At 54.4% G+C, this 25,430-nt stretch overlaps 1 protein-coding gene across 1 annotated transcript; it reads right to left on the reverse strand.

Moving 5' to 3' along the window:
- Positions 1-1,553: 1,553 nt before the first annotated feature.
- ALDH9A1 (aldehyde dehydrogenase 9 family member A1) lies at positions 1,554-23,948 on the reverse strand. The gene is made up of 11 exons (XM_038758100.1): positions 23,844-23,948; positions 20,983-21,128; positions 15,684-15,813; positions 12,579-12,713; positions 11,293-11,489; positions 10,088-10,228; positions 7,904-8,092; positions 6,246-6,333; positions 3,493-3,634; positions 3,251-3,363; positions 1,554-2,271 (listed from the first exon to the last, which is right to left on the reverse strand). The coding sequence occupies exons 2-11, from the start codon at positions 21,025-21,027 to the stop codon at positions 2,177-2,179; spliced, it is 1,275 nt and encodes a 424-aa protein (XP_038614028.1). The 5' UTR covers positions 21,028-21,128; positions 23,844-23,948; the 3' UTR covers positions 1,554-2,176.
- Positions 23,949-25,430: the final 1,482 nt, after the last annotated feature.

Genomic DNA, 25,430 nt, shown 5'->3' on the forward strand with positions numbered 1-25,430 from the left:
TGTGCCAAGCACTGTACTAAGCGCTGGGGTGGATACAAGATTGGACACAGCCCCTGTCCCACGTAGGGCTCAGTCTCAATCCCCAGGTCACTGAGGCCCAGAGAAGCGACTTGCCCAAAGTCGCACGGCAGACGAGCGGCGGAGCGGGGATTAGAACCCACGACCTCCGACGCCCATGTCCTTGGTCTTGCCACTAAGCCTTGCTGCTGCCAGGGCCTGGCACAGAGTAAGCATTTAATACCACTTAATTTTTAGGGGTGGGGGGGCGGGGTGTTGAGGACTCTCACTCATGGGGTCGGAGCAAGCTCCCGATCCACTCTCCGTCACATCGGGCCATCTCTGGAGTGGGAAACGGGCCCTCTCGGGGCGTTAGAAGCCAAATTGGGCGTGACCGGCCCAGCCCCTGCCTGCTTCCACCCCGTGATAACCCGCCGCTCTGCCCGACTCCTCAGCCGGGTTTGATGATGCCAAGGCGGGTGGTGGGGGGCACCCCGCCTGGCTACAAAGATACCTAGGCCAGAGAGAGGTCTCCACCCGGGCCGGCCTGTGCCCGAGACGAGTTTGCCTTGCCCTAACGGGCCATTCCGAGTCGGCTCCTCGGGTCCAGCGGTCCGCTCGGGTTATTGCTCCTTCTCCGGCGTTTGGGAGGGCGGGGTCTGCCTCTGCCAGCGCTAGGCACCACGTCTGTTTCCTGGCCACCCCCTTAAACCCCTTCCAGTTGGAAAAGGACGGCGGGGTGGACTGCAGAAAAGACACAGGCTTCAAACCCCCCTCTTGCCCAGGCCCAGGGAGTGGAAGATTTCTGGGCCGTGGGAGCTCAAAGTGTCCCTTGCCCCACTCTGGCCGTGTCGGGTGGGGTGAGAGGAGTTGCCCGTGGGCGTTTTTTTCCACTCTGTAAAATGCCAGGAGGCTCTGCTTCCTGAGGGTCTGAAATACAGGGCCCTGCTGTTGCGGGATGGACCCCCGTCCCCTGGCTGACCCCTCCCCACTCACTGCTAGCCGGGTAAGTTGAGGCCTGGTGTTTCCGGCGGGGTCCCACCCCCGCAGTGTGGTTTGGGGTTGGCTTTCCTTTATCTCTGGGGCTGGCGCCAGGCCTCACCCTGCCCCTGCTCCCGATAGCAGAGAGGTGGTTTAGCCTTGTGAGACTCTGCCCGGACCTGGCGTCTCCTGGCCCGACTTCACTTTGTCTCTGCCCTTGGCCGGGGCCACCAACCGACACAAGGTCTGGGCACCTCCTCCCACCCCAGCTCTTCCCTCCACCCCTTGATCCTTAAAGAAGCCCAGAGAGGCCAAGCCCATCTCCGCCAGAACAGGCGGCTGGTGGGATTGACCCGGCCCTGAAGCCAGGCAGTCTCTCTCCTTGCCTCTTCTCACTCCTCTCTCCCACCTTTAACCTAAAGATCACCCCCTGCAGAGAAAGAAACTGCCTTCAAGTGGGCAGGGACTGGCACTTGCCCCCTAGAAGGTCACCGGTGGTGTTCGGGGGGTGCCGTTTTAGGATACCTTTCGGCCACGCTTGCTCATCTATTCCTGCCGACAACAAGGCTCAAGGCGAGGTTTGCCTTGGGTTTTTATTCTCATCCACACCCACGGCTTTGGCATCGGGAGGCTGGCGCGAGCTTGACTACGGCGTGAAGTGGTTTAGAAAAGGAGCCGGAGAACCACCCTCCACGCTGGCTTTGGAGGAAGTCTGGGTTTTTTTGCGGGGGGGTCGGGGACGGAACAGCTGCTCCTTCAACGGCCGAAAGGGAGGTTCTAAGCCTTTCCCTCTCTGCCGCCAAACCCTTGAGATAAGGGAAGGAACCTTTGGCTCTTCGGGGCATGACGGAGGCGGCCCGGGAGAGGAGAGCTTCTGCCCTCCCTCGTCGAGGGTTTCATTCTCAGCCAGGCCCACCCGTGGCCGGGCAGCCTCTGCCCCACTGCAGCCCACTGGGGTGGGGCAGCAGCAGGGCAGGGGTCGAGCATGCCCCCTCCTCTCCTCCAGCCCCTGCCCGAACCTTACTTCAGCCAGCGGGGGACACCTGGAAAAGGGTTGGGGCGGGAGGGGGGAATGCTGTGGGATCCCTAAGAAGGCGCGAACATTTGCAGGGCCAGGGGAAAGACAGAGATGCCCTGCAGCAGCAGCTCGGGCAGGGTGGGCTAGGCCACACCGCTGTCCTAGCAGCCTTTGCTGCCCTCAGAACGGGGACTCGACCTTCCCCATCTCCACGTACACCGTCTTCAGCTGGGAGTAGTACTCGATGGCCGCCCGGCCATTTTCTCTGCCAAAGCCTGAGGGCCAGAAAAGGGGACAAAGGGGAAAGAAGCTTCACTACCCTGCATGACACCCCTCCAACAGACACCCCAAAAGCCACCACCAGCCAGCCTGCGGGCCCCCCCCACCTTTTTTACTGGTAGTTGTTAAGCGCTTACTACGGGCCAGGCCCCGTACTAAGCGCTGGGATAGACACAAGCTACTCAGGTTGGACAGCCCCTTCTGGACTGCAATCACTGGGGGCAGGAAATGGTTTAGCGTCCTCTCCCAAGTGCTTAGTACAGCGCTCAATAAATTTGACTGACTCTTAGATGGGGGTCACAGTCCTAATCCCCATTTTACAGAGAAGGGAACCCAGGCCCTGAAAAGCGAAGCCACTTGCCCCGGTCGCCCAGCAGAAAGCACAACTGCCGCGGAGGACGGGTGCCCCAAATGGCGGACGGCCTCTTACTGTGGTCAGGGATGAGGCAGGTTAGCGTTTGCCCACTCTGTGCCCCTCAGGGGACGGAGACCTAACCGAGGCATGGGAGGGGGGGCTCTACACTGACCCCCACCATGGCTGGAATCCACACGCTCCGGCCTGGCAGAACCAAGGGGCACTAAATAGACTCCCACACGGCCCTTGCGTCGAGCGCGATCCGAGGGCCAAGGGGTCTCCTCCATCACTGCTCGCTCCCGCCAACATCCGCTCGGCCAGCTCCTCCCTGAACGGAGCGGGGTCTGGCCCTGAGCCACTGAGAGCACCCGTCTGCCGTCCTGGGAGGCAAGAGGGCCGGGTTCTGGTCCCGGCTCTATCCCTCGAAAGCCGGGAGAAGAGGCCTCCGGGTTTCCTCACCTGTAAAATGGGTGCAACTGCCATCTACCTCCCTCCCAAGGGGGCCAAAAGTCCATCGCCAATGTAAAGGCAACAGAAAGCGCAGGGGCTTCTGGGCGGGGGAAGATGGAAGTGGGCCGCTCTTATGTCTGCCACCCAGAAGTCACCGACCCGCGCCTCACCGGACATCTTGTAGCCCCCAAAGGGCAGCTCCACGGGAGTGACGTTGTAGTTGTTGATGTAGCAAGTCCCAGCCTGGAGGCCAGCCACCACCCGGTGAGCCCGCTGCAGGTCCCTGCGGAAAGAAGGTGGGGTGGGGAGGTCCGGGGGGCGGCGTTACCCGGGAAAGACGATTCTCCCGGGACCCCGCGTGGCTGCGGGCTCGGGGAGGGGGCCGCTGACCCCGGACCCCCGCCCCACGCACCTGGTGAAGACGCCCGCCGCCAGCCCGAACGAGGTGGCGTTGGCTCTCTCCAAGACCTCCGCCTCCGTGTCGAAGGCCAAGATGGACAGGACCGGCCCGAAGATCTCCTCTTTCACGCAGGTCATGTCGTCCTTGCAGTTCCCTGCACCGAAACCCGAACGGATGCGGTCTCAGAGCCCGTAGCCTGCCCGGTCAGAGTCGGCCAATCAATCAATCAATCAATTGTATTACGCGCTTACTGTGTGCACAGCACTGTACTAAGTGCTTGGGAAGTCCAAGTTGGCAACATATAGAGACAGTCCCTACCCAACAGTGGGCTCACAGTCTAGAAGGGGGAGACGGAGAACAAAACCAAACATATTAACAAAATAAAATAAATAGAATAGATATGTACAAGTAAAATAGAGTAATAAATATGTACAAACATATATACAGGTGCTGTGGGGAAGGGAAGGAGGTAAGGGGGGGGGGGATGGAGAGGGAGACGAGGGGGAGAGGAAGGAGGGGGCTCAGTCTGGGAAGGCCTCCTGGAGGAGGTAGGCCCGGGGCAGCCCGGAGCGAGGAGGGGAAGGCCATTTAAAGCCACCGTCCGGCACTGCCACAGAAATGCTAGCCAGAGAGCGGGGGTCATCGGGGTTCCAGCTTTCTGAAGCCTCCCATGCTTCCCCGGGGGTGCGGGGGGGGAGCACAGCCCTCAGGGGGTGTCTGTCCAAGCCGCAGCATCGGGGCGCATTGTCGACTCCCACCGATCCCTTCTGTCTCGTACGTAATCAATCGTATTTATTGAGCGCTTACTGTGTGCAGAGCACTGTACTAAGCGCTTGGGAAGTACAAGTTGGCAACATATAGAGACAGTCCCTACCCAACAGTGGGCTCACAGTACACAAGCAGGCCCCGACCGCCTGGTGGATTCTACCGGAGGGTGGGGGTGGCGGTGGGCTGAAAACCCAGGACAGCAACTTAGAACGGGCCCGAGGCCAGCAGACGGACACAGGGGAGGACACCAGGGCCCCGTTCCGGCCCGAAGCCCCGTCCTCCTCTGTGCTAGCGGCTTCCGGCCTGAAAGGCCATCATCATCAATCATCATCAATCGTATTTATTGAGCGCTTACTATGTGCAGAGCACCGTACTAAGCGCTTGGGAAGTACAAATTGGCAACATCTAGAGACAGTCCCCACCCAACGGTGGGCTCACAGCCTAAAAGGGGGAGACAGAGAACAAAACCAAACATACTAACAAAATAAAATAAATAGAATAGATATGTACAAGTAAAATAGAGTAATAAATATGTACAAACATGTATACATATATACAGGTGCTGTGGGGAAGGGAAGGAGGTAAGATGGGGGGGATGGAGAGGGGGACGAGGGGGAGAGGAAGGAAGGGGCTCAGTCTGGGAAGGCCTCCTGGAGGAGGTGAGCTCTCAGCAGGGCCTTGAAGGGAGGAAGAGAGCTAGCTTGGCGGATGGGCAGAGGGATTGGGGGCATTCCAGGCCCGGGGGAGGACGTGGGCTGGGGGTCGATGGCGGGACAGGCGAGAACGAGGTACGGTGAGGTCACCTTGGGTTGGCGCTCGGGACAGACCGTGGGAATCCCAGGCCCTCTCTGGCCCGGGATAGGAGGCGTGCCGGCCGGTCTACGGGGAGCCCCCGCCTGCTGTGACCTTCAGATCCGCCCGTTCTCTACACGGCCCCTCTCTGACTAGGGAAATGAGGTCTTGTGTCCTCTGCTGGGGCCCCGCCTCAAACGGCTACTGGCCCAGGTGGTGCCGGGCAAGGAGGAAGTTGGGGACGGGACTCTGACCCCACCCGTTCCCTAGCAAGCGAGGAATTATTGGCGGGAGTCCCTCCGGCCCCCACTTTCTGGTCTGGCTGCCGCCATGGAGACCCCCCATGCTTATCTGGTATGAATAATAATAATAATTGTAGTATTTGTTAAGTGCTTAGAGAAGCAGAGTGGCTCAGTGGAAAGAGCCCGGGCTTGGGCGAATAATAATAATAATTGTGGTATTTGTTAAGTGCTTAGAGAAGCAGAGTGGCTCAGTGGAAAGAGCCCGGGCTTGGGCAAATAATAATAATAACTGTGGTATTTGTTAAGTGCTTAGAGAAGCAGAGTGGCTCAGTGGAAAGAGCCCGGGCTTGGGAGTCAGAGGTCATGGGTTCAAATCCCGGCTCCGCCACTTGTCAGCTGTGTGACTTTGGGCAAGTCACTTCACTTCTCTGGGCCTCAGTTACCTCATCTGGAAAATGGGGATTAAGCCTGTGAGCGCCCTGATCACCTTGTAACTTCCCCAGCGCTTCGAACAGTGCTTTGCACATAGTAAGAGCTTAATACATGCCATCATTATTATCATTATTATTATTATTATTACTACGTACCAGGCCCTGTGCTAAGCACCGGGCTGGATCCAAGCCAATCGGGTTGGACACAGTCCCTGTCCCACGCGGGGCTCACGGTCTCAATCCCCATTTTACGGATGAGGGAACTGAGGCCCAGAGAAGTGAAGTGACTCGCCCAGGGTCATACAGCAGACAAGTGGCGGAGCCGGAATTAGAACCCGTGACCTTCTAACCCCCAGGCCCGGGCGGTAGCCACTACACCACGCAGGCAGCCTCCCGGTCTGACCCCGCTCCGACCCTCGGTCAGCGCTGACCAAGAGGACGGTGGTAGGGTGGACGCTGTGGGGAAGAGGGCGAAGGTGGAGGGGAAGGGCATCCACATGTGCGCGTTTGGAGGGGGTGTACGTGTAAATACCTAGCACGCAGGGCCGCATGTAATATCCATCCTTCAGTTTGGGATCTTCGGGGATATACAGATCCCCCCCACAGAGCACTTCAGCCCCCTGCAAAGAACAACAAAATCCACTCTGCAACAAACCCTCAGGACCGCGAGCCCGCCTTCTAGACTGTGAGCCCGCTGTTGGGTAGGGACCGTCTCTATATGTTGCCAACTTGGACTTCCCAAGCACTTAGTACAGTGCTCTGCACACAGTAAGCGCTCAATAAATACGACTGAAAGTCTGTAATAGACCTGTCTGTCTCCCCCTCTAGACTGTGAGCTCCCTGTGAGCAGGGAGTGTGTCTGTTTATCACTACATTGTTCCTTCCTAAGCCCTTAGTACAGTGCTCTGCACGCTGTAAGCGCTCAGTAAATACGACTGACTGACCGATGGATGGACAGAGGAAGGCTGCGATGGAAGAGGAGGAGGAAGGGACATTGCTGCGGGCAAGGAACGTGTCTACCAACTCATACTGCTAATCTCCTCACCGTTAGGCCTCGTTCTCGCCTGTCCCGCCGTCGCCCCCCGGCCCACGTCCTCCCCCTGGCCCGGAATGCCCTCCTTCCCAGCATCCGCCAAGCTAGCTCTCTTCCTCCCTTCAAAGCCCTACTGAGAGCTCACCTCCTCCAGGAGGCCTTCCCACACTCAGCCCCCTCCTTCCTCTCCCCCTCCTCCCCCTCCCCATCCCCTCCGCCTTACCTCCTTCCCCTCCCCACAGCATCTGTATATATGTATATACGTTTGTACATATTTACTTGTACTCTACTCTATTTTACTTGTACGTATTTATTCTATTTATTTTACTTTGTTAATACATTTTGTTTTGTTGTCTGTCTCCCCCTTCTAGACTGTGAGCCCGCTGTTGGGTAGGGACCGTCTCTATATGTTGCCAACTTGGACTTCCCAAGCGCTTAGTACAGCGCTGTGCACACAGTAAGCGCTCAATAAATACGACAATGAATGAATGCAACCAAATTGGGTTGGACGTAGTCCCTGTCCCACACAGGGCTTACAGTCTCCATCCCCATTTTACAGGAGAGGGAACTGAGGTCCAGAAAAGTGACCTGCCCAAGGTCACCCAGCACACAAACGGTGGAGCCGGAATTAGAACCAATGACCTTCTGAACCCCAGGTCCATGGCTCTATCCATTATGCCACGCTGCCTCTCGACATCTACCCGCTGGCGTCTGCTTGGCTGTCTCCTCCCTCCCCGCCATCCTCCTGCCTTCCTGCACCCCCGAGGCCTGGACCACAGGGTGGGTGAGGGAAAAGCCCAGTTAGGTCATTCGGAGACCATTCGACACGGGGCTGCTAAAGGCGGGCCCTCATTTGCCTTTCCTCAGGCCCCCAAGTCCCACAGGACCTGTCCCGTCTCTTCCAACTAGGCCTCTTCACGTCAGCCACCTCCAAAATAGAGGTTTCCCAGCAAAAGAACTTCAGGCCGACGTCCAAAGCGGGCAAGACCCGCACATCCCCACGGGGCACAGAAGGGGACCTGCCACGTGCTCTCCTCGGCCCTGACGGTTCCCAGCCCCGGGGACCGAGGGAGAACGGAAGCCGCGGGGCTTCGGGCCGAGCCGAATCCCAGGTGGTCCCGTGGGGGGCAAGCCCCGGGGCCCCCCCGGGAACCCACCTCCTCCTTGGCCTTCTGAACGAAGCCGAGGACTCGCTCCAGGTGCGGCCGGGTGATGAGGGGCCCCATCCGCGTGTCTTCCCGCAGCGGGTCTCCGACCTTTATCTTCTCCGTCTGCTTCACCACCTCCTCCGTGAACTGCTTGAGGATCGTCCTCTGCACGAACACCCTGGTGCCGTTGCTGCACACCTGCGGGACCCCGGATTGGGGGGACGGGGTGGGGGAGACACAGAGGCTCGTGGGCAAGGGGCGTACTTTCAGACCGGAGCCGGGCGGGAGGGCCTGGGAGATCCTTCCCAACCCCCATGAACGGTATTCCCCGGATTCCCTCACCACCTGAGATTGGACAGAGGCGTTAGGAAGAAAGGGAGTGGATGGGGAGGGAGGACGGGGGGGAGGAAGTCCAGATGGAGGGAAACTGCCGAACGTGGAGAGACGCCAGGTAAGTCAGCGACGAGGAGGCGGCACGGCACGGCGAGCCGGTCGGGGGAATTCTACTGAGAGCTCACCTCCTCCAGGAGGCCTTCCCAGACTGAGCCCCCTCCTTCCTCTCCCCTTCCTTCCCCTCTCCATCCCCCCCACCTTACCTCCTTCCCTTCCCCACGGCACCTGTATATATGTATATATGTTTGTACGGATTTATTACTCTATTTATTTTACTTGTACATATTTATTCTATTTATTTTATTTGGTTAATATGCTTTGTTTTGTTCTCTGTCTCCCCCTTCTAGCCTGTGAGCCCGCTGTTGGGTAGGGACCGTCTCTATGTGTTGCCAACTTGGACTTCCCAAGCGCTTAGTCCAGTGCTCTGCACACAGTAAGCGCTCAATAAATATGATTGATGATGATGATGTATACATGTTTGTACGGATTTATTACTCTATTTTACTTGTACATATTTATTCTATTTATTTTATTTGGTTAATATGTTTTGTTCTCTGTTTCCCCCTTCTAGACTGTGAGCCCGCTGTTGGGTAGGGACCGTCTCTAGATGTTGCCAACTTGGACTTCCCAAGCGCTTAGTCCAGTGCTCTGCACACAGAAAGCGCTCAATAAATACGATTGATGATGATGATGTATATATGTTTGTACGGATTTATTACTCTATTTTACTTGTACGTATTTATTCTATTTATTTTATTTGGTTAATATGTTTTGTTCTCTGTCTCCCCCTTCTAGACTGTGAGCCCGCTGTTGGGTAGGGACCGTCTCTAGGTGTTGCCAACTTGGACTTCCCAAGCGCTTAGTCCAGTGCTCCGCAAGCAGAAAGCGCTCAATAAATACGATTGAATGAATGAACAAATGAGCGAATTCAACCTGTTAGGAAAATCCCCAGCGGCCCTGGCCCGTCCTCCCAAGCACTTAGTCCAGTGCTCTGCACGCAGAAAGCGCTCAATAAATACGATTGAATGAATGAACGAAAGTCGCTCACCGGTGGCTCTCCGGCGGGGCACGGGAGTTCAAGAGATTCCTGGAGTTGAGTGACGCCCCCAATCCAGCAGAGGAGGACTGGGGGAGACGGGGGTGGACCTCAAGTTGTTCAGTTCAGTCTCCCACTCCCTTCTGCGTTGCCCTAACACGCTCCCTTTCCTATTTTATTCTGTTAGTATGTTTGGTTTTGTTCTCTGTCTCCCCCTTCTACACTGTGAGCCCGCTGTTGGGTAGGGACCGTCTCTATATGTTGCCAGCTTGTACTTCCCAAGCGCTTAGTACAGTGCTCTGCACACAGTAAGCGCTCAATAAATCTCTTCAAGGCCCTACTGAGAGCTCACCTCCTCCAGGAGGCCTTCCCAGACTGAGCCCCTTCCTTCCTCTCCCCCTTGTCCCCCTCTCCCTCCCTTCCCCACAGCACCTGCACATATGTATATATGTTTGTACGTATTTATTATTCTATTTATTTATTTATTTATTTTACTTGTACACATCTATTCTATTTCTTTTATTTTGTTAGTACGTTCGGTTTTGTTCTCTGTCTCCGCCTTTTAGACTGTGAGCCCACTGTTGGGTAGGGACTGTCTCTATATGTTGCCAATTTGTACTACCCAAGCGCTTAGTACAGTGCTCTGCACATAGTAAGCGCTCAATAAATACGATTGATGATGATGATGAGTGAATTCAACCTGTTAGGAAAATCCCCAGCGGCCCTGGCCCGTCCTCCCCGGTCCCAAAGTGGACATCGCCTACCTCGCCTTGGGTGAGGAAGTTGGCTAGCAGGGCGCCCTTCACGGCGTTCTTCAGGATGCAGTCGGAGAAGATGATGAGGGGAGACTTGCCCCCCAGTTCCAGGGTGACGGGCTTGATCCCCTTAGCCGCCATCTCCATGACCTGGCGGGGCGAGAGAGTCGGAGCGCGATGCTGGTGCAGGGGTGGGGGTCTCCTGGGTCCCACCCCCCAGGGACCTCCTTGGACGCCCGGCGACCCTGGCCGGGGCGTGGGGGCTGGGGAACACGGGCCGAGGGAAACCACAAGGGCAGGGAGATCATCATCATCATCAATCGTCTTTATTGAGCGCTCACTGTGTGCAGAGCACTGTACTAAGCGCTTGAGACACATCCCGCCCGAACAGGGAGATGGGGGGCAGGAGGCGGCGCCCATCAGGGCAGGCCTCAGAGCGCAAAGTCAACCTACCACAGATGGCTCCCCTCTAGACTGTAAGCTCCTCGAGGGTGGGGAATGCGTCTGTTACATTGTCCTCTCCCAAGTGCTCAGTAATAACGGTGGTATTTGTTAGTCAATCGTATTTATTGAGCGCTTACTGGGTGCGGAGCACTGTACTAAGCGCTTGGGAAGTACAAGTTGGCAACATAGAGAGACGGTCCCTACCCAACAGTGGGCTCACAGTCTAGAAGCACTGTATCAAATGCTTGTAATAATAATGGCATTTATTAAGCGCTTACTATGTGCAAAGCACTGTTCTAAGTGCTGGGGAAGTTACAAGGTGATCAGGTTGTCCCACGGGGGGGCTCACAGTCTTCATCCCCATTTTACAGATGAGGTCACTGAGGCCCAGAGGAGTGAAGTGACTTGCCCAAAGCCACACAGCTGACAAGTGGCAGAGCCGGGATTTGAACCCATGACCTCTGACTCCAAAGCCCAGGCTCCTTCCACTGAGCCACGCTGCTTCTCTGAAGCTTGGAAGAGTCCAATCTAACCGAGTCAGCAGCCCCGTCCCCTGCCCGCAATGAGCTTACGGCCGCTGGCTCCGAAGCGATCCCGACAGCGTCCCGGGGCCGGATGCGTCCGCTTCCCTTTTCGGGTCGGTCCGGGCCGCCCGGCTGCCGTCCACCCCCCAGCCCCGCCGCCGGACGGACGGGGTGGGCTGCCCCTGCCCTCACGGCCTCCCCCCCGGGGGCGAACCGAAGCCCGAGGGGGGCGGCCCCGGCCCTCACCTTGCTGCCCGTGGGCACGCTCCCGGTGAAGGAGACCTTGGCCACGTCCCGGTGCTGACAGAGGAGCTGCCCGGTGGCCGCCCCGCCCTGCACCACGTTGAAGAGGCCCGGTGGCGCCCCGGCCTCGGCCAGGATCTCCGCCAGCAGCACCACGGACACGGGCGTGAACGGGGACGGCTTGTAGATCATGGCGTTGCCTGCGTGCGGCCCACACGTCCGCCGGTTTGGGGGTCCAACGGTTTTGAGGGGACCCAAACCCAAAGTTCGGGCTTCAGAAAGGAGCTCTCGCTCCCAGAGGACCCGCTCCCTTTCCCGCCGGTCTCGATTTTCCAGCTGAGCCTTCCCGAGAGACTCACCCCCCACCCCGATCCCTTCTCCAGGCTAACGGGAACCCTGGCTCCCCCGTGACCGCTGAGGGCCGTCGTCGGGATCGCCACCCACCCCCTAAACCTCTTTATCCATCCTTTTTTTTTGGTGGTGTTTGTTAAGCGCTTACTATGTTATAGGCACTGTACTATATACTGGGGTGGATACAAGAGAAGCAGCGTGGCTCAGTGGAAGGAGCACGGGCTTTGGAGTCAGAGGCCACGGGTTCAAATCCCAGCCCCGTCAACTGTCAGCTGTGTGGCTTTGGGCAAGTTACTTAACTTCTCTGTGCCTCTGTTCCCTCAGCTGTAAAACGGGGATTAAGACTGTGAGCCCCCCCGTGGGACAACCTGATCACCTTGTATTCCCGTAGTGCATAGAACAGTGCTTTGCACATAGTAAGCACTTAACAAATGCCATCATTATTATTATTATTGTTACTACAAGCTAAATGGGTTGGACGCAGCCCGTTTCATTCATTCAATCGTATTTACTGAGCGCTTACTGTGTGCAGAGCACTGTACTAAGCGCTTGGGAAGTACAAGTTGGCAACGTACAGAGACGGTCCCTACCCAACAACGGGCTCAGTCTTCATCCCCATTCTGCTGACGAGGTACCTTTGTGGCCCAGAGAAGCCAAGTGACTTGCCCAAGGTCACACAGCAGACATGCAGCAGGAGCCGGCATTAGAACCCAGTTCCTTCCGATTCGCAGGCCCGCGCCCTATCCAATAAATAGGCCACGCTGCTTCCCCACTTCCTACTTCCGAGGCATCCCGTCCTGCCGTCCTCCGGATGGAGGGAGGGAAGAGACCGACGTGACTGGCCTCCGGTCCCGGCAGCATCCCCCTAATTGGTCCTCCCGTCCCCGGAGGGGGCCGGGGACCCGGGCGGGCGGCCCCCCGGGGAGGGCCATCCTTACCGCAAGCCAGGGCCGGGGCCAACTTCCAACAGGCGGTCTGGAAGGGGTAATTCCAGGCTCCGATCCCCACGCACACGCCCAGGGGCTCCCGCCTGGTGTAGCCGAAGGATCCGGAGGGAAGCTGGATGTGCTCGCCTGCGGGAAAGCCCCGGGCGGGGGGACGCCCCTGTCACCCGAGATGCCCCGTCACCCCCATCCCCCTGCCAGACCCCCGTCTGCGCCCCAGAGGTGGAAACACGGGACACGACAATCCATCGGGACAGTCCACCATGGAGCCGGGAGAGAGATCGGGAACGCTGAATCCCCGGCCTCCCACTCTGGTCGTCAGACGCCGGATCTTCCCGGACAAAGGAAATAATAATAATAATAATAATGTTGGTATTTGTTAAGCGCTTACTATGTGCCAAGCACTGTTCTAAGCGCTGGAGGAGAGACAAGGTAAGCAGGTTGTCCCACGAGGGGCTCACAGTCTTCATCCCCATTTTAATAATAATAATGATGATGGCATTTGTTAAGTGCTTACTATGTGCCAAGCACTGTTCTAAGCGCTGGGGGAGAGACAAGGCGATCAGGTTGTCCCACGAGAGGCTCACAGTCTTCATCCCCATTTTACAGATGAGGAAACTGAGGCCCAGAGAAGTGAAGTGACTTACCTAAAGTCACACAGCTGACAAGTGGCGGAGTCGGGATTTGAATCCACGACCTCTGACTCCAAAGCCAGGGCTCTTTCCACTGAGCCACGCTGCTTCCAGTAGCGGAAAGAGGACTTGATTTCTTTTTATTTTTAAAAAACAAAGCAGCGCACCCAACACCACAGAAACCCTCAAGGAAATGATGCCGGGGGCGTGTGCTGACACATTTCAATAAATAATACTAATGGCATTTGTTAAGCGCTTACTATGTGCCAAGCACTGTTCTAAGCGCTGGGGGAGAGACAAGGTAATCAGGTTGTCCCATGAGGGGCTCACAGTCTTCATCCGCATTTTACAGATAAGGAAACTGAGGCCCAGAGAAGTGAAGTGACTTACCCAAAGTCACACAGCTGACAAGTGGCGGAGTCAGGATTTGAATCCACGACCTCTGACTCCAAAGCCCGGGCTCTTTCCACTGAGCCACGCTGCTTCCAGCAGCGGAAAAAGGACTTGATCTCTTTTTATTTTTAAAAAACAAAGCAGCGCACCCAACACCAGAGAAACCCTCAAGGAAATGATGCCGGGGCGTGTGCTGACATATTTCAACAAATAATACTAATGGCATTTGTTAAGCGCTTACTCTGTGCCAAGCACTGTTCTAAGCACTGGGGTAATAATAATAATAATGATGATGGTATTTGTTAAGCGCTTACTATGTGCAAAGCACTGTTCTAAGCGCTGGGGGGGGGATACAAGGTGATCAGGTTGTCCCACGTGGGGTTCACAATCTTAATCCCCATTTAACAGATGAGGGAACTGAGGCCCAGAGAAGTGAAGTGACTTGCCCAAAGTCACACAGCTGACAATTGGCGGAGCCGCGATTTGAACCCACGACCTCTGACTCCCAAGCCCGGGCTCTTTCCACTAAGTCACGCTGAGGGGGCGAGGGGATTGCCGGCTTTAAAGCCGACAGTGAGGAGTTTCTGTCTGATGCACAGGTGGATGGGCAACCACTGGGCGGAAATACAAATCAATCAATCAATCAATCGTATTTATTGAGCACTTACTGTGTGCAGAGCACTGTACTAGCCGCTTGGGAAGTACAAGTTGGCAACATATAGAGACAGTCCCTACCCAACAGTGGGCTCACAGTCTAAAAGGGGGATGTTTTATAAATGTAGAACAAATGTTCTACACACTCCGCCACTCGCCTGCTGGGTGACCCCGGGCAAGTCGCCTCCCTTCTCTGGGCCTTAGTTTCCTCCTCTGTAAAATGAAGACTCACCATCTGTCCTCCCTCCTATGAAACTGAGGTATGTGTCAAGCGCTGACTACATGCCAGGCACTGTACTAAGCGCTGGGGTAGATACGAGCGCATCAAAGAGCACGGACTTTGGAGTCAGAGGTCATGGGCTCAAATCTCGGCTCTGCCAATTGTCAGCTGGGTGACTTTGGGCAGGTCACTTCGCTTCTCCGTGCCTCGGTTCCCTCATCTGGAAAACGGGGATGAAGGCTGTGAGCCCCCCGTGGGACCGCCTGATCACCTTGTAACCTCCCCAGCGCTTAGAACAGTGCTTTGCACATAGTAAGCGCTTAATAAATGCCATCATTATTATTATCGAGTTGGACACGGTCCCTGTCCCACTTGGGGCTCACAGTCTCAGCCCCCATTTTCCAGATCAGAACAGTGCTTGGCCATAGTAAGCGCTTAACAAACGCCATCGTTATTATTATTATGAGGCCCAGAGAATTGAAGTGGCTTGCCCAGGGTCACCCAGCGGACAAGTGGCGGAGCCGGGATTAGAACCCGTGACCTTCTAAACTGAGGCCAATCTTCTAGGCTGTGAGCCCGCTTCTGGACTGTGAGCCCACTGTTGGGTAGGGACCGTCTCTGTGTGCTGCCGACTTGTACTTCCTGAGTGCTTAGTACAGTGCTCTGCACACAGTAAGCGCTCAATAAATACGATTGATTGATTGATTGATTGATTGATTGATTGATTGAGGCTGAGAAAGGACTTGCCCCAGGCCACCCAGAGGGGCGGTGGAAAAAGCTGGGATTAGAAGCCGGGCATCCTGACGTCCGGGCCCACGCGTTTTCCACTAAACCAACCCCTCACTAGGCTGAATGATGGCCTAGGAGGCCTTCCCAGACTGAGCCCCCTTCTTCCTCTTCCCCTCCTCCCCCTCCCCACAGCACCTGTATAGACGTATATATGTTTGTACGGATTTATTACTCTATTTTATTTGTACGTATTTATTCTATTTATTTTATTTTGATCACATGTTTTGCTTTGTGGTCCGTCTCCCCCTCCTAGCCTGTGAGCCCGCTGTTGGGTAGGGACCGTCTCTAGATGTTGCCAACTTGGACTTCCCAAGCGCTTAGTCCAGTGCTCTGCACACAGTAAGCGCTCAATAAATACGATTGAATGAATGAGTGATGGGCTGGGGGCTCAGGGGTCACGGTAAACCTTACCCGCCAAGGAGCCGGCCAGTCCCGCGTAGTACTCAATGCACTGCCAGGACATGTCGATGTCTATCCGGGACTCGAAGATGGACTTCCCGTTGTTGATGGACTCCACGGTGGCGATCTCGTCCCTCCGGTCCTGTAAGGGCGGCCCACCGGTCCTATTTACTGAACACTTACTGTGCGGAGAGCGCCGTAACGAGCGCTTGGGAGAGTCACATCCCCTGACCACGGTGTCTTCTTCACACCCTGTCCCTCCCTCTCTCTCCCCCATTAAAGAGAAATTAGAGAGCAAGAGAATGGAAAAATTCTCTTCTCTATTTGCCTGTGGAAAGTTTCCTCTCATCAACATCATCTTCAAACCAAAGGGCAACTCCGGACAACTCCGTTATCTAAGGGCCACCTACATTCCATACGTATTTATTACTCTATTTATTTATTTTTATTTTGCTTGTACATATCTATTCTATTTATTTTATTTTGTTAGTATGTTTGGTTTTGTCTCCCCCTTTTAGACTGTGAGCCCACTGTTGGGTAGGGACTGTCTCTATGTGTTGCCAATTTGTACTTCCCAAGCGCTTAGTACAGTGCTCTGCACACAGTAAGCACTCAATAAATACGATTGATGATGATGATGATGATCCCAGACTGAGCCCCCTTTTTCCTCTCCTCCTCCGCATCTCCGCCACCCTACCTCTTTCCCCTCCCCACAGCACCTGTATATATGTTTGTACAGATTTATCACTCTGTTTATTTTACTTGTCCATATCTACTATTCTATTTATTTTGTTAATGATGTGCATTTCGCTTTAATTCTATTTGTTCTGACGTCTTGACACCTGTCCACATGTTTTGTTTCGTTGTCCGTCTCCCCCTTCCAGACTGTGAGCCCGTTGTTGGATAGGGACCGTCTCTATATGTTGCCAATTTGTACTTCCCAAGCGCTTAGTACAGTGCTCTGAACACAGTAAGTGCTCAATAAATACGACTGAATGAATGAATGAATGAGCTTCCCGCCTAGAGGGGAGAGACGGACATTCTGGAATATAACAAATCGTTCCCTGCCCGAAGTGAGCTTCCCGTCTAGAGGGGAGAGTTGGACATTCTGGAATATCACAGATACGTTCCCTGCTCATAGTGAGCTTCCCGTCTAGAAGGGAGAGAAGGACATTCTGGAATATAACAGACACGTTCCCTGCCCACAGTGAGCTTTCCATCTAGAGGGGAGAGACGGACATTCTGGAATATAACAGATCGTTCCCTGCCCGAAGTGAGCTTCCCGTCTAGAGGGGAGAGATGGACATTCAAGGCCCTGCTGAGAGCTCACCTCCTCCAGGAGGCCTTCCCAGACTGAGCCCCTTCCTTCCTCTCCCCCTCGTCCCCCTCTCCATCCCACCCATCTTACCTCCTTCCCTTCCCCACAGCACCTGTATATATGGATATATGTTTGTACATATTTATTACTCTATTTATCTATTTATTTATTTTACTTGTACATATCTATTCTATTTATTTTATTTTGTTAGTATGTTTGGTTTTGTTCTCTGTCTCCCCCTTTTAGACTGTGAGCCCACTGTTGGGTAGGGACTGTCTCTATATGTTGCCAATTTGTACTTCCCAAGCGCTTAGTACAGTGCTCTGCACATAGTAAGCGCTCAATAAATACAATTGATGATGATGATGACATTCTGGAATATCACAGATACGTTCCCCGCCCATAGTAAGCTTCCTATCTAGAGGGGAGAGAAGGACATTCTGGAATATAACAGACACGTTCCCTGCCCACAGTGAGCTTCCCATCTAGAGGGGAGAGACGGACATTCTGGAATATAACAGACACATTCCCTGCCCACAATGAGCTTCCCGTCTAGAGGGGAGAGACGGACATTCTGGACTATAACAGACACATTCTCCGCCCACAATCAGCTTCCCGTCTAGAGGGAAGACACAGACATTCTGGAATATAACAGACACGTTCCCTGCCCACAATGAGCTTCCCATCTAGAGGGAAGAGATGGACATTCTGGAATATAACAGACACATTCCCTGCCCACAGTGAGCGTCCCATCTAGAGGGGAGAGATGGCCATTCTGGAGGAGGAGAAAGAAGAGCAGGTTCTGACAGAGTCAACAGCCATCCCCACCACATGATTTGCTTGTATCCATCCCAGCGCTTCGTACAGCCACACAGAATCAATCAATCATATTTATTGAGCGCTTACTGTGTGCACAGCACTGTACTAAGCGCTTGGGAAGTACAAGTTGGCAACATAGAGAGACGGTCCCTACCCAACAGTGGGCTCACAGAAGCAGCGTGGCTCAGTGGAAAGAGCCCGGGCTTTAGAGTCAGAGGTCGTGGATTCAAATCCCGGCTCCGCCTATTGTCAGCTGTGTGATTTTGGGCAAGTCACTTCATTCTCTATGCCTCGATTCCCTCATCTGTAAAATGGGGATTAAGACTGTGAGCCCCCCCGTGGGACAACCTGATCACCCTGTATCTTCCCAGTGCTTTGCACATAGTAAGCGCTTAATAAATACCATCGTATTTGTTAATACGATGGTATTAATATGATTAATATGTTAATACGATACGATTAATTAATACGATTAATACGATGGTATTAATAATTAACACGATAATTTGCTTAACAAATACCAGTTCCTGGCACATAGTAAATGCTTAACAAATACCACTATTTATTATTATTATTATTATTATTAAGGGATACTAAGCGTGTTGCTTTTCCCACTGCAGACCAAACAAGGGGGAAATGAGGTAGAAGAGGAATGAATGCTGGACTGATAGGGTTGTGTGAGGTTGGAAAACCACACACACACAAGCACACACGTGTACAGTGTCACGCTGGGTCACACCAAAGCACTCCCCACTCTTGGTGCCTCATTTCCATCAGGACTGCGAGCTCCTGGAGGGCAGGGATTGCATCTACCAACTCAAACACTAGGCATAGCGCTCTGCACACAGTGAGCGCTCGATAAATACCACTGGTTGATCTACTGTATTGACCTCTCCCAAGCTCTTAATACCGTGCTCCGCACTGACGCTCAATAAATAACCGTGTCAGGAAATACCATTGGTTGATTGATTGATTCATTCATTCAATCGTATTTATTGAGCGCTTACTGTGTGCACGGCACTGTGCTAAGCGCTTGGGAAGTCCAAGTTGGCGACATATAGAGACGGTCCCTACCCAACAACGGGCTCACCGTCTAGAAGGGAGAGACGGACAACAACACAAAACATGCGGACGGGTGTCAAGTCAGAATAAATAGAAATAAAGCTAAATGCACATCATTATCAAAATAAATAGAATAGTAGATATGTACAAGTAAAAGAGAGTAATAAATCTGTACAAACATATATACAGGTGCTGCACTCTCCCAAGCACTTAATACAGTGTTCTGCACATAGTAAACTCTTAATAATTATTAAGATTATTTATTGTTTATTTAGGATTATTTATTATAATTATTAAATGTTAATAATCTTAATATTTACCTCAGTAAATATTAAGATTAGTAAATAGAGAAGCAGCGTGGCTCCGTGGAAAGAGCCCAGGCTTGGGAGTCAGAGGTTCAAATCCCGACTCCACCACTTGTCAGCTGGGTGACTTTGGGCAAGTCACTTCACTTCTCTGGGCCTCAGTTCCCTCATCTGTAAAGTGGGGATGAAGACTGTGAGCCCCCCGTGGGACAACCTGATGACCTTGTTATTCATTCATTCATTCAATCGTATTTATTGAGCGCGTACTGTGTGCCGAGCACTGTCCTAAGCGCTTGGGAGGTACAAGTTGGCAACATATAGAGACGGTCCCTACCCAACAACGGGATCACAGTCTAGAGGGGGGAGATGGACAACAAAACAAAACATGTGGACAGGTGTCATGTCATCAGAATAAATAGAAGGAAAGCTAGATGCCCATCATTGACAAAATAAATAGAATAGTAAATATGTACAAGTAAAATAAATAGAGTCATAAATCTGTACAAACATATATACAGGTGCTGTGGGGAGGGGAAGGAGGTAGGGCGGGTTATCCCCCCCCCCCCCAGCACTTACAACAGTGCTTGGCACATAGTAAGCACTTAACAAATCAATCAATCAATCAATCGTATTTATTGAGCGCTTACTATGTGCAGAGCACTGTACTAAGCACTTGGGAAGTACAAATTGGCATCACATAGAGACAGTCCCTACCCAACAGTGGGCTCACAGTCTAACAAATGTCATTATTACTATTATTAAATACCATTGCTTGACCTATTCATTCATTCAATCATATTTATTGAGCGCTTACTGTGCGCAGAGCACTGTACTGAGCGCTTGGGAAGTACAAGTCGGCAACATAGAAAGACGGTCCCTACCCAACAGCTGGCTCACAGTCTAGAAGTACAGCTGCCCCCGTGACTCCAGGATTATTAGGAGGGATTTGGGGGATTTCTGTCCAGATCTGATACACTCTCACCCTCCTACATAACTCCTTTTACATCCACCTCTACACACCCACACCCGTACTGTCCACTCCCAAGCACTTAATACAGTGCTCTGCATAGAGTAAACGCTCAATAAATACCATGGCGTGATTGACTGCAATGTCCTGAGCACTGCTTTCCTGCACCTTCATCTACACGCTCACCTCTGCCCTGCCTAAAAGCCCTGGGGTTTGAGCAGGAAGAACGCTAGCTAAGTTGATTAGGTCGGACACGCTCCCTGTCCCGCATGGGGCTCGGGGCCTAAGTAATAATAATAATGGTATTTGTTAAGCGCTTGCTATGTGCAAAGCACTGTTCTAAGCGCTGAGTAGGCAGGAAGACAGACAACCCCATTTCACAGTTGCAAAAACTCAGGCCCAGAGAGGTTACAAGGTGATCAGGTTGTCCCACGGGGGGCTCACAGTCTTCATCCCCATTTTACAGATGAGGGAACTGAGGCCCAGAGAAGTGAAGTGACTTGCCCAAAGTCACCCAGCTGACAACTGGCAGAGCCGGGATTTGAACCCATGACCTCTGACTCCAAAGCCCGGGCTCTTTCCACTGAGCCACGCCGCTTCTCTAGACTGTGAGCCCATTGTTGGGTAGGGACCGTCTCTATATGTTGCCAACTTGTACTTCCCAAGCGCTTAGTACAGTGGTCGGCACACAGTAAGCGCTCGATAAATACGATTGAATGAATGAAATGCTTTGCACATAGAAAGCGTTTAATATACACCATCATTATTATCTTCTCCCCATTTTACAGAGGGGGAGACTGAGGCCCGATCCCAGCAGGGGAAGGGCGGGATGGCACCTACCCTGATGATCCTGGCGGCCTCCAGGAGGACCCGGCTGCGCTCCATGCCCGACTTTTGACTCCATACTTGGAAGGCGGCTTTCGCGCTCTGGACGGCCAAGTCCACCTCCTTCTCTCCGGAGTCGAAGAAGTTGGCGATGACCCGGCCTAGCGGGAGGGCAGGAGACAACGGAGGGGCGATGGCACCCGGGTGACACTCCCCGCTCCCGACTTGAAGGGCAGAGAGGTTGGCAAAGGCCCGGGGCCGACTCCCCCACTGGGCACAACCACCGATGGGTGCTTGTTTTGCGTTTGTTTGTTTTTTAAGTAAGTTGCCAGGTTTCCCTGGGCTCAATCCCAGCAGCCTCTGCTGTTGTTTTCTGTTAATCCCTGGGCAGCTAGGACAGCACCCTACTTTCGCAACCCCCCGCCGAGACCGCCACACTCACCCGTTCCCCAGCCAGCCTGCTGCTCCCAACCCACTCGGCCTCCCTCCCCTGACGCCCCTTCCCCAGCCACTCTGCCTCAACCTCCCTAGCCACCCCTGGACCCTCTTCCTTTCTCCCCCAACCCCACACCCTGGAGCCCCGAGTAACTCCTGACCCCAGACACCCCTTAGCCACCCCTTACTCCGGGGGGCCCGAGTCTGTCTTCCACCCCAAAAACGTTGGCTCTGAGCCCCGCCTCAAACTGCCCCAGCTCCCACCTCAGCCGGAACCTGGGCCCCCCAGAATGCCCCCTCCTCTCTCTCTCTCTCTCTCTCTCTGTCTCTGAGTCTGCCCACCTTCCCTCCCACAGCTCCTCAGCAGCCCCCCTCTCAGGGCTCCTCCTTAGCCCTCTCCCCTCCCTCAGGCCCCAGAAGGCCCCTCCTCAGCCCCTAGGAAGGCCCCCTCCCCTCGTGTCCCCCTCCTCACCCCCTCGAAAGCCCCCTTCTCTCCCCCAGCCTCCCCATTCCCCTCAGAAGCCCCCTCCTCTTCCTCCGTCTCCCCCTCGGGAGGCCCTTCCCCTCCACCACCTCCTGCCCCCTCGGAAGCCCCTTCCCCTCTCCTCCCTCAGTCTCCCCCTCCCAAACCCCCCTCTCTTCCCTCAGTCTCCCTCTCCCAACCCCCCCACCTCCTCTCCCTGTCTCCCCCTTCCCAAGTACCCTCCTCTCCCTCAGTCTCCCCCTCCCAAGTCCCTTCTCCTCCCTCAGTCTCCCCCTCCCAAGCCCCCTCTCCTCCCTCAGTCTCCCCCTCCCAAGCCCCCTCTCCTCCCTCAGTCTCCCCCTCCCAATCAATCAATCAATCGTATTATTGAGCGCTTACTGGGTGCAGAGCGCTGTACTAAGCCCTTGGAAAGTCCAAGTTGACAACATATAGAGACAGTCCCTACCCAACAGTGGGCTCACAGTCAAAGTGGGGGAGACAGAAAACAAAACCAAACATACCAACAAAATAAAATAAATAGAATAGATATGGACAAGTAAAATAAATAAATAAATAAATAAATACAGTAATAAATATGAACAAACATATATACATATATGCAGGCCCCCTCTCCCTCCCTCAGTCTCCCTCTCCCAAAGCCCCCTCCTCCTCTCCCTCAGTCTCCCCCTCCCAAGCCCCCTCTCCTCCCTCAGTCTCCCCCTCCCAAGCCCCCTCTCCTCCCTCAGTCTCCCCCTCCCAATCAATCAATCAATCGTATTATTGAGCGCTTACTGGGTGCAGAGCGCTGTACTAAGCCCTTGGGAAGTCCAAGTTGGCAACATCTAGAGACAGTCCCTACCCAACAGTGGGCTCACAGTCAAAGTGGGGGAGACAGAGAACAAAACCAAACATACCAACAAAATAAAATAAATAGAATAGATATGTACAAGTAAAATAAATAAACAAATAAATAAATAAATAAATAAATACAGTAATAAATATGAACAAACATATATACATATATGCAGGCCCCCTCTCCCTCCCTCAGTCTCCCTCTCCCAAACCCCCCTCCTCCTCTCCCTCAGTCTCCCCCTCCCAAGCCCCCTCTCCTCCCTCAGTCTCCCCCTCCCAAGCCCCCTCTCCTCCCTCAGTCTCCCCCTCCCAATCAATCAATCAATCGTATTATTGAGCGCTTACTGGGTGCAGAGCGCTGTACTAAGCCCTTGGGAAGTCCAAGTTGGCAACATCTAGAGACAGTCCCTACCCAACAGTGGGCTCACAGTCTGAAAGTGGGGGAGACAGAGAACAAAACCAAACATACTAACAAAATAAAATAAATAGAATAGATATGTACAAGTAAAATAAATCAATAAATAAATACAGTAATAAATATGAACAAACATATATACATATATGCAGGCCCCCTCTCCCTCCCTCAGTCTCCCTCTCCCAAAGCCCCCTCCTCCTCTCCCTCAGTCTCCCCCTCCCAAGCCCCCCTCCTCCCTCAGTCTCCCCCTCCCAAGCCCCCTCTCCTCCCTCAGTCTCCCCCTCCCAAGCCCCCTCTCCTCCCTCAGTCTCCCCCTCCCAGGCCCCCTCCTCTCCCTCAGTCTCCCCCTCCCAAGCCCCCTCTCCTCCCTCAGTCTCCCCCTCCTCTCCCTCAGTCTCCCCCTCCCAAGCCCCCTCTCCCTCCCTCGGTCTCCCCCTCCCAAGCCCCCCTCCCTCCCTCGGTCTCCCCCTCCCAAGCCCCCTCTCCTCCCTCAGTCTCCCCCTCCCAAGCCCCCCCTCCCTCCCTCAGTCTCCCCCTCCCAAGCCCCCTCTCCCTCCCAAGCCCCCTCTCCCTCCCTCAGTCTCCCCCTCCCAAGCCCCCTCCTCTCCTCCCTCAGTCTCCCCCTCCCGCAGCCCGCTCTCCTCCTCCTCCCTCCCTCCATCCGTCCCTCCGTCAGTCGGTGTCCCCCCGGGGGTGGGGGGCCTCAGTTACCGGTGGCGGGCTCGTGGGCCCTGTGGGGCCCGGTGTGGTCTTCGGGCCCTAGGCGGGCCCCGCCGCGGAAGTTGAGCGGCAGGTCGTTGGTGAAGGCTCCGGAGGACATCATGCGGGCGGGGGCCGGGGGCCGGACGACCACGGCGGCGACGAGTCGGAGGAACCGGGGCTGGCGGGACAGGGGGCCCAGGACAGCGCCCAACAACCCGGACATGGGCCGGGGGCTGAGGGGGTGGGGGGACGGGGTCTGTCGTCAGTCTGGGTCTGTGTGGGTTTGGGTGTCCCGCCGGGCCCTCCCCCTCGCCCCTCCCCGCCCATCGATCCACCCATCGATCAATCGGACGCCTACGGGGGGTCCTACCTGCTCCCCTTTCCTAGGAAACAGTGTCCGTTTCCCGGCACCCTCGGCGCGGCCTGGGCCTGCTGGGCCTACTGGTCTGGGCCTACTGGTCTGGACTGGCCTCCCACTGGGCCCTCCCCTTTCCCAGCCAGCCAGCCGGCCACACAGTTGCCCCTCGCCCCCTCCACCAGTTAACCCCCCCTTCACCAGCCGGATCCCTGCCACCTTCCCTCTCATTAACCGCCCACAACCAGCCGGAACCCTGGCATCGCCCCTCACCCCTATTCACTCCGTCGTATTTAATAATAATAATGAGGGCATTTGTTAAGCACTTACTATGTGCGAAGCACTGTTCTAAGCGCTGGGGGGGATACAAGGTGATCAAGTTGTCCCACGTAGGGCTCACAGCCTTAATCCCCATTTTACAGATGAGGAAACTGAGGCACAGAGAAGTTAAGTGATATGCCCAAAGTCACCCAGCTGACAAGTGGCAGAGCTGGGATTTGAACCCATGACCTCTGGCTCCAAAGCCCGGGCTCTTTCCACTGAGCGCTTACTGTGTGCAGAGCAATCAATCAATCGTATTTACTGAGCGCTTACTGTGTGCAGAGCACTGTACTAAGCGCTTGGGAAGTACAAGTCGGCAACATATACAGTCCCTACCCAACAGTGGGCTCACAGTCTAGAAGAGACTAGAGCACTGTACAGAGCACTGTACTAAGCGCTTGATATGATTAGCCCACCCCTCACCAGCCAGATCCCTGGCATCACCCCTCTGATTAACCCCCACCCCCAGCCAGATCCCTGCATTGTGGCTCAATGGAAAGAGCCCGGGCTTTGGAGTCAGAGGTCATGGGTTCAAATCCCGACTTCACCAACTGTCAGCTGTGTGACTTCGGGCAAGTCACTTCACTTTTCTGGGCCTCAGTTACCTCATCTGGAAAATGGGGATTGAAACTGTGAGCCCCCCGTGGGACAACCTGATCACCTGGTAACCTCCCCGGCACTTAGAACAGTGCTTTGCACATAGTAAGCGCTTAACAAATACCATCATCATCACCACTCACATGAATCCCCCCTCCTACGAATCCCCCTCACCCCTATGATTGGCCTGCCCCTCACCAGTCGGATCCCCAGCATCGCCTCTCTGATTAACGCCCCCCCTCCTCCCCAGCCAGATCCCTGGTATCACCCTCCCCCACCACTCACCCATAATAATAATAATAATAATAAATAACGGTATTTCT

Source organism: Tachyglossus aculeatus, chromosome 16 (assembly GCF_015852505.1).
Source record: "Tachyglossus aculeatus isolate mTacAcu1 chromosome 16, mTacAcu1.pri, whole genome shotgun sequence".
NCBI classification, from domain to species: Eukaryota; Metazoa; Chordata; class Mammalia; order Monotremata; family Tachyglossidae; genus Tachyglossus; species Tachyglossus aculeatus.